Source organism: Rhea pennata, chromosome 29 (assembly GCF_028389875.1).
Source record: "Rhea pennata isolate bPtePen1 chromosome 29, bPtePen1.pri, whole genome shotgun sequence".
Classification (NCBI taxonomy): Eukaryota; Metazoa; Chordata; class Aves; order Rheiformes; family Rheidae; genus Rhea; species Rhea pennata.
In genome coordinates this window covers 3074169-3083316 of record NC_084691.1, presented here as the reverse complement: position 1 = coordinate 3083316, position 9148 = coordinate 3074169, and the positions used below count along the sequence as shown (strand labels likewise).

The window sequence follows — 9148 nt, the reverse complement described above, 5'->3', positions numbered from 1 at the left end:
TGCATCCTATTTGCTGCATTAAAGGCAGAATGCTTTTCCTGTTAAAAAGGAGACAAGAGACCACCACTGAGTTTGTTCTCTTCACACTAATTTCCACCTGACGCCGTAATCTTTGTTGAACGATGTTTTTATCTGATCTAAGATATGTCACGACAAACAGGAACAGGCACAAATAAAACCTTTAATTAAAGAAAAAAAGTTAAACCAGCATGGTTGTCATTGCATGGTTCAATAAAGTTATATATGTAAGGTCTCCTCTTACATACACTTGCTAACTAGAAGAAAAGCCTCAGTAGCTGATTCTTTTCCTATCTTAAAAGAAAAGTTAGCCCACAAGGTGTTACAAACCCACTTGGGTGAATGGTCAAACAGGGAGCTGTTGACTTGCAGTTTCACAAGATGCATGACAGGGCTTTTTGTTAAAGGTGGGTTTTTTGCAGTAATTGACAATATGAACACTGCAGTTTTCCATTAATAAAAGTGACTTGAAAGGATAAAAAAACCCAGACTTCTTAAAAAAAAGCTACTTTGGGGTCTGCATCATGACTCTGAACACTCGCAGCTGGCAACACGGCAGCAGCCCCTCCCTCCCCCTGTTACAGCACACAAAACAGGCTTTGCCAGATTGGGATCTTTTTTAAAAAAAAAAAACATTGGCAGAAGAAATTCATTAAAAAGGATTGGAGGATTAAGAAGGATTTTCAAAATAAATGCCCCTTAAAAGGCCAAGTGCTTTGCCACATGACCCAGCGGGCACCCCTAATTACCAGGGCTCTGGCTCACTGCTGGCATCTGACACACCACCAGCCCAAGGCAAAGCAGCTTTCCTGCTCTCCCACGCAGCAAAGTTAAGGTTCCCACCGCAAAGCATCCCGTGAGCCCCCCAAATTACCGGTGAACTTAAGGGCTGCCTCCCGCTCCCGCTCCCCTCCCCTCAGTAGGTTGCTTCGAACAACTGGTTGCGCTAGGAGCTGGAGAGCGTCGCTTATCGACAGAGCAAAGAGGCAACGTGGGTAGCGGGAAGCTGCCACTGCACTTCGTGGGGCACCATGTGCCACCCTAGAGGGAGAACCAAGCCAAGAAGGACCGAAAGCTGTGGGGCTGTTGAAAGGCAGGAAGCCAACAGCTTGAAAAACAAGGATAGAGAACATAGTTGGTTATTTCCTCATCTTTTTTAAAAAGAAAACAACTACACAGCTCATCATAATTACAAGAGCTGAATTAGGTTTTAGGAAATTCATCTGAGAAACTAGTGATGGAAATCACAGAGATCAGCGGCAGCATGACAGCCACAGAACTTGGTTTTGCATATCCTGTCATCGGTTCGGGCTGTCCCACGCGGAAACAGAGGCTCTGGAAGGAGCATGGTTTCCCCATTCCTGCAAGATCTACTGCTCTGGTTGAGTTTCTCATCCCTTCTCCTTTAACACAAAAGGCAATGAACTGGCTTCCGTGCAAAATAGACATGTAAGACCCCACAGGTACCACCCCACGGGAGAGTGCAGAGAGACAGACTCCAGTTATGACACCCCTGGTGTCCAGCTCCAGCCCTCCCTTCAGAGGGCGGGATAGCTCCGCTCCGAGTAGAGTCCCTTTGTCTTTTCGGAAGCTTTGCCTTTGCAACCATGATACTGAGGCTTAAGAACTGAACTTTCCTAGGGAAGACTCTTCATTGCTCTCCACAGGCTTAGAGCTGGTTTTCCTGCTCAACCCCCATTTCCCAAAATCATCAGTGAAAGAATAGGTGCTTCCGAGTAAAAGGTGCGGGGATGCAGCCAATCACAATATAAACACTAATTCCAGGACAGAGTCTAATTCCAAAAAGAGAAACTCACAGCTACTTCCGTTTCCAACAAACGACACTGCACAATAACATACAATTCAGATTTAATAAGTAAATTCAGTTCTAGAAATTCTGCTAGGCGTAACTGCCACTTCTTAAAAAAACAACACATTTTTTTCCCCCACACTCACCCAAAACAAAGCATCCTTCATTGAAAAAACACCCATGATCTTAATGGTTTCCTTTGCAGCCTTTGTGTTTTGTTTCCACACATACCCACACGCGCTAGCGCAACCTAGCTCACAAGGGATAGTCAGGGAAAGATGTAGGTGCACTCCCAGGAGGCTGCAGTGATTAAATTCCAGGAAAACTATAAAGGGCAAAAGCAGGATGTGCAATCCTCTAAGCTGCAAATGGTGCAAGAAGTCTGTAGCAAGAACTAAAGTGGGTGCTGTGGTTAACTTTCACATTAGGTTTATGTACTCAATATCATCATTCTGGAACAAAGGGCTCCTGTAAGGTAAGCCTTTGAAACAAGAAACTCATGCTAACTTGCCCCAGATCAGTTTAAATCTACACTCATTTGCCTGAAGGGCCCTAAAAGGAAACCAAGACAGCAGCACTTGCATATTTAGTCTTTATACATCCTTTCCTGTGGGGAAAACCCGTGGCAGTATAAAGAATAGCATTCTATAATACTGTCCCTTCTCAGATCCGTCCCAAATCTTTGGGAAAGCAGCAGGCACAAAGTGAGGGAGAGGAACTGACAGCTGTCGAACGCTGCGTACGCCCCAAGCAGCGGCTTCAGAGCTATGCGTGAGGGAGGAGGGTCCAAGCCGTGCAGCCCCTTAGCACGTCCCCAGCAGCACTGCACTTCCTGAGGTTGTCTTTGTTGAGACTGTAGCTTTGGTATCGATTCAATGTCTGCAGCCTCAGACTGCTGCCAGCAACCAAAATCTGCGCAGCAGAAGCAGCACGTGTAGAAGGAAAAGGAACTGAAACCATCGATCTAGTGCAAGTTATACGTGCACAGATAAAGCCTGAACGCCTTATCTCCACATTCCTTGCAAGAGACTATCCCTTTTTTATCAAGTCCTGCTTTGAAACCTGCTGCTGATGTGTTGCCACTGAACAAAGGATGCATCTATTAATTGCACAGAACTAATTAGTTTGCCCTGAAAGAACAGTGCTAAGCTTCAGAACAGCTGCAAAATTCAACTCAATGTTTTACCCTTGGACTGCAAGGCATGGTGCTTCATAGTCCTGGTCCCCTACCAAATGCTTGTTCTTTGGAACTGAAGACGAAGGCAGGCTCAGCAGGTCCCTTACTTTGCGAAGGGGCTTGTTTGCTTGCACGTGAACAACGCCTCAAACAGATTTTGGGGAGAGGCCAGCAATTCAGCCAAGCCGCACAACAAGCGGTGTGAAATGGACCCAGAGCTTTCAGGTATCTCTGCCAGGATTTCCCAAAGTTACCAGCGATCCTCCTGTTTCCATCTGAAAGTTCACAGTCCTTTCCACAGCTATCTATTTCACATGGGAAATTTGTCTGCACATCCACCTCCCCCAAAAATTATCAGCCCTGTCCTCGGGGCGTGCTCTTCTCTTTGGTTACCCTCGTGCTGACGGGGTCGGCAGGGAGAGAGGCTCCGGGAAAGCCGTGGAGTTGGTGCTGCAGTCCACGTAATGGTACTTTTCCAAGGCGCTCTGGGTCACGTGGCCAATGTACGAAAGCTTCACTGATGTTCTGAGAGAGAGCAGAGCAATTTAGGGAAGATGGGACCAACGTCAGGAATTTCTCTATTAAAACACAAAAATTCAGGAGGTTTTGCATTTGAAACAACTCTCCTTCCCCCTCAAAAGCTGTGGATCCTCTCAGAGATACATTCAACAAGCGCACCCAAGACTGTTCACTGTGGTGGGTTGGGATACACAGAGCTAGCAAATACGGACCCTAGAGCACACGACTAGTCATGAGAGCTCACATTAGAATAAACTGCTGTCTTCTCCTTCCCACTTTTTTTTTGAACCCAACTGTGTCAACTGGCAGGAATTAAAGCTGACACAATGAGCAAGGCTGGGGAGCTTGCCAAGCAGGATTCTCTTGATGGACCATAGGTTTGCTGCACAAAAATTCCCCTTCGAGTCAGGGGCAGAGAGTAGAGAACAACGTACCTCATAAAAATCACTATGTTATGTACCTTGACCTTGGGAAATGTGCAGAAGAAACTGGAAGAGACCAAAACAAAAAAGCAGGTCAGCAGAGTCTAAGCAGGGTTTAGTGCACAAATCTCAGACATCTGTATTTCCCAGATATCTTCTGGTGACATTTTCCCATTTGTGTGAACTCAGCTGGAGACATGGCCCAAAAAAACTCTTGATAAAGCGACCTTTCAAGTCATTTCCAGCAAATAGTTATTTTCCATAAAATATCAGAAAAATCAAGTCTTTCCCAGAGTGAATTCTAATTAAAGCAGCTTAAACCTGCCCTCTTCCCACGTATCCAGAAGAAATAGTAAATCCTTACTACACGTAAGAGAAAGGTCCACCTATCTCTGCCTTCACAGTGAAATTCACCTGCAAAGGTAAAAGAAAAATACATTCGTATATAGCTTTAGTGACTCAGGAGACTCCCTCAGTATCAGTTTAAGACCACCCCTCTGAGAATCTTTCCTCCTTTAGGTTCTGTGTTGGCTGGCACGCACAAAGCACAGACTATTCTAGTGCTAAGATTATTTTGCCCACCAAAGCTTTGGGTATAGATAAATTAGGATTAAGTTAACTGGCAATACTGGCTAATTTTGACATCTGATGACACAAACAGCATATATTACAAAGCCTCAGACAGTGCAATGAAAAATTAAATACCAGCTTGTCACTCAGCGGCTGGATGCGGGAGACATTGGTGATCTGCTGGGTTCCAACAACAGTGTTCATGTACTGGACCTGGCTAGTCAGGCTGGTCACTGTAACCGCGTAGAAGTTGGAGTTTTTGATCCTTAAGGTGGCCTGTTTTGAGAAAGATGGGAAACATGAGCGGTGGTGGCCTCTCTCACAGCTGAGCAGCAAAATCTCTCTCCTCACACACACACAGACACGCCAAAACTTTACCGTGATGGCAAGAACGACAACAGAGTTCTTCTTGTCAAACCAGACTTGAACCACTTTAATGCCATCATCATCCACAAGGACAGAGTGCGGAAACAGAAAGAAAACCACCAGCCCTGATATCAGAAGGCAGAGCAGCACTGACAGCAGGACATACTGCTTCCTGGAAGAGGCAGGAAAGGATTTCAAACACAAGGTAATCTTGGAGTTTCAGATGCTGTGTTAGGGCAAAGTATTTAAAATTCAGCCTAGCCAACAAACAACACCTATCTGCTCTTCCCTGGGAAGGGCACAGAAGTGCTACTCTTATATTCTCAGTATCTGAAATTGCTCAAAATCATTGCCCTTCACACAGTTTATTTCTTGATAATGAGTAACTGAAGAATCATTTTCAGCCCTATAATGTTTTCCACAATCTAGCATTTTCATTGCTGTTAAACCAGCTTCTTTTTTAAAGCTTCACTGAAGGGCACAGGGACAAAGGGCATGAGTAGTATCATTGTTTCTGCATTCACCCCTACAGTGAGATTCGACAGGCAGTATTTAAAGTTACATTTTAAACTGTATTTATTGGCATACTTAGACTAAAACAAAAACACTAGATGAAGGAAAGACTGCAGACTGGGTGAAATGTTTAGCTGTGGCCATAAATGACAAAGAGCCCCATTTGTTCTTTACAAAAAGATAATTACATTCATCCTGTGCACTTACGTTCTCTGTGGACGTAGCCGTTGGTCAGTGTAGGGTATCAGAGCCACCAACTCATTTACTTGTTCTGAAAAGCAAAAGGAACGCATTAGTCTGCTCTGTTCACTTCCAAGATCACTCTTCTTTGCAAGGATTATCACATTCTTGGACACTGGTGAATTCCAGACAAAGTTTATTCACAGCCCTATACCAGCCACACAAGAATATGGCTTTTCTAAAGTGCTCCTTACACATCAACACAGAAAGAAGTGAAAAACAAGCATGAAAAAAAGCCACACTTCAGAATTTAAAAAGCACTTTTAAAAACAATGCAGGTATTTTTGAAGAAGAGTCTATAACAGTTATTTCAGATAAATAAGGAAGATTTTTGCCCCATGCACGTGGTATTTAAGTCTGAATGGAGATAGTCACCTGTGGGAATACAGCCAGTGCCTTGGCAAGTGGGACAGGTGATGCTGTCCTGACCTGTGAATTCAACATATGGAAACTTGGCAATGTCTTCCTCACGATCCCGGCTATCAAGTAAGTCATCATCATCATCAGCGTTCTTCCTCTGCCTCGAGGTAGCGTTATTAGCAGAGAGGGAAAGCAGGGAACCCATCGCAGCTGCTGTAGAAAAGCCGCATAGCCTAAGACAAGAGATAGAAAGAGCAGTAAAGGTCATTAAAGAAGCTTTCAATCTGCTTCCGGCAGACAAGGAAGCATACTATACCTAACTATAGGCACGAAGGGCATCACTGGCCACAGGACACCTCCTTCAGACAGCTCCCTCAGGGACTCACCCCCTCCAAATCTCCTCTAAATATCCCCCCCCCAAAAGGGCTCCACGTCCCCTCAGATGCCCCTCAAAAGAGAGTCCCCACAGGGACTCATCCCCTAATACATGCAAAACCTGAGACATCCTCCTCAAGGATCCCTCAACAGCAGCATGTTCCCACACAGTCCCTGCAAAAACAGAGACCTCCTAACCACCACCCCCCCCACGACCTGCCCCCAGCACCCACCACACTCCCCCCCGAGAAACCTATGCCCGCTCAGACCCCTCCAAAATGACAGACCACCCCCTCAGACATCCCCAGAGACCCTCACCCCTCAGAAGCCCCCAGAAGAGACCCACACCTCCTCAGACCTCCCCCAAAAGAGACACTCCCCCCAAGGCGCCATCCCCCAGCACCCACCACAGAGACACTCCCCCCCCAAAGACCAATACCCTCTCACAACCCCCCCAAAAGGGATAAACCCTCGCAGAACAACCCCAAAACAGCCCCCTGAACCCCCCCAAAAGAGACACCCTCCCCCAGCACCACCACAGAGACCTCCCCAGAGGGAGAATCCTCCCACCCAGACCCCCTAGAAAGAGACACTTGCCAAAATCCCCTCGAAAAACAGACCCCGCTTTCAACTATCCTCCAAAAATATATATGCTCCCCTCAAATATTTCTCCCTCCCCCCAAAACAGAGCGTCTCCACCCCTCCCCCCAGCCCGACCCGGCCCCTCAGACCCGCCGCCGCCGCCGCCGCCTCCCTCCGCGCGCGCAGCCGCCGTCGCTATGACAACGCCGGGCACCAGCCCGTGGGCGGAGCCGAACGCTAGCCCCGCCCCGCCCTCGGCGCACGCGCAAAGCACGCCGCGCGCCGGGCGGGGCGGAAAGGGCGGGCTTCCGCGAGGCCCGCCCCCTCGGAACGCGGATCCGCCCCCGCCCTGCGCGCGCGCGCGCGCAGCGAAGGGGGCGGGGCCTCCCCACCCGGGGAGGTTATTGGGCGGGGCTTGAGGCAGTGACGCAAGGCCACGCCCGGGCGTGCCGCTCCGTTAGTGCGCCTGCGCAGAGGCGCGGCAGGGCGGTGTCCGCGACCACACCTGTTAGGGCGTGGTAGACAATGCGCATGCGCCGGAGCCACGCGGGGCCGTGCCCACTCGGGGGGCGGGTTAAAGCGCTAAGCAGGGCGTATCCCATGTGCGCATGCGCACTGACGGCCTCTGCGCGGGGGGGGGTGGGGTGGGGCACGCGCATGTCTGTTGCCGCCGCGCACATGCGCAGGGGCCGGACGGTGGCGCGCAAGGGCCAGAAGGTCCCAGTGAGGCCCAGTGTGAGGAGCGGCCGCCCAGTAGCGGGGCCGCGCGCACCAGTACGGGCCGTGACAGCCGTGTGTGGGCGCTGCGCGCCCGCGGAACGCGCAGCGCCCCGGGCAGGCGCCGCCCCGCGGCACTGCGGCCCCGGCCGGCCGCGGGAGGTGTCGCGACGTGCGGCGGTGCTCAGGCAGGGCCGAGCCGCGGGCTGGGCCTGAGCCCCCCGAGCCGCCGTGGGGCCGGCCCCACGCCCGGGGGGAGCCGTGAGGTGCCATGGGGCCAGCCCTACACCCGGGGGGAGCCGCGAGGTGCAGTGGGGCCAGCCCCATAACCAGAGGGAGCTGCGAGGTGCCATGGGGCCAGCCCCATAACCAGGGGGAGCCGCGAGGTGCTGTGGGGCCAGCCCCACACCCGGGGGGAGCCGCGACGTGCAGTGGGGTCGGCCCCACACCTGGGGGGAACTGTGAGCCACCGTGGGGCCAGCCCCATAACCGGGGAGAGCTGCAAGGTGCCGTGGGGCCAGCCCCATAACTGGGGGGAGGCACGAGGTGCTGTGGGGCCAGCCCCATAACCGGGGAGAGCTGCAGGGTGCCATAATGGGGCACCCTGAGCTGCTGTGGGGCTGGCACCACACCTGGGAGAGCTGTGAGGTGCCAGGGGCTGGCCCCACAGCCAGGGAGAGCTGTGAGGTGCCGTGGGGCTGGCCCCACACCCGGGGGGAGCCGCGAGGTGCCATACTGGGCCACCCCAAGCCGCCATAGGGCCGGCCCCACAACTGCTGAGCTGTCGTGGGGCCAGCCCCACAACCAGAGAGAGATGCAAGGTGCCACTCTGGGCCACCCTGAGCTGCTGTGGGGCCGGCCCCACAACTAGGGAGAACTGTGAGGTGCTGCACTGGGCCATCCTGAGGCACCACGGGGCCGGCCCCACAACCGGGGAGAGCCATGAGGCAGGATCCCGGGCCACTCTGAGCTGCTGTGGGGCTGGCCCTACAACGGGGTGGGGGGAACTAGGCGCCACGCTGGCCCTCAGGCTCCGAAACAGCGTGCCGAAGGTGCCGGTACGGCGTTCCCCCCGCAGCGCCGCGCACGTGCTTTCCACACCCCTCCGCAGCGGTTAACGCGCTAAACCCGAGCTCCCGGAGACCAATTACCCAAATGAACCCGGCGTTTAAGGCGACAGCTCCGAGCGGAGGGAAATTGCCCCCATTTGGATGTGATTTGCAGTAACTGGGTTCACGGGGTTCCTGCGCGGCGGCCGGGGCAGTGGAGCGCGGATCTGCAGCGGGATGCTCGAGGCCGCCCTCGCAGCAAGTGTTTCCTGCCCCGAGGCAGCTCATCCAGATAAAATTCGTCTTTTCCCCGTTGTGGAGCCAAGTCTGCTTTTCTGCTGGCTGCCCAAATGGGAAGCAGAAAAGCCGCTGCTTTGCCCGGAAGCAATCCCAGCGGATTGCTTGAGCACAGGCACCGGCGGCTGCTGCT

General features: G+C 51.9%; 1 protein-coding gene across 2 annotated transcripts; it reads right to left on the bottom strand.

Annotated features, from left to right (window-relative positions):
- Positions 1 to 1890: 1890 nt before the first annotated feature.
- On the bottom strand, positions 1891 to 7175 carry TMEM106C (transmembrane protein 106C). 2 transcript variants are annotated; one of them, XR_009960974.1, is made up of 9 exons: positions 7102 to 7153; positions 6011 to 6228; positions 5603 to 5666; positions 4895 to 5054; positions 4652 to 4792; positions 4311 to 4360; positions 3959 to 4012; positions 3015 to 3530; positions 1891 to 2740 (listed from the first exon to the last, which is right to left on the bottom strand). XR_009960974.1 is itself a non-coding variant. In XM_062597332.1 (8 exons), the coding sequence occupies exons 2-8, from the start codon at positions 6198 to 6200 to the stop codon at positions 3395 to 3397; spliced, it is 795 nt and encodes a 264-aa protein (XP_062453316.1). In that variant the 5' UTR covers positions 6201 to 6228; positions 7102 to 7175; the 3' UTR covers positions 1891 to 3394. The 2 variants fall into 2 exon arrangements, 1 of the variants encoding a protein (XP_062453316.1); XM_062597332.1 differs by having other exon boundaries at positions 1891 to 3530; positions 7102 to 7175.
- Positions 7176 to 9148: the final 1973 nt, after the last annotated feature.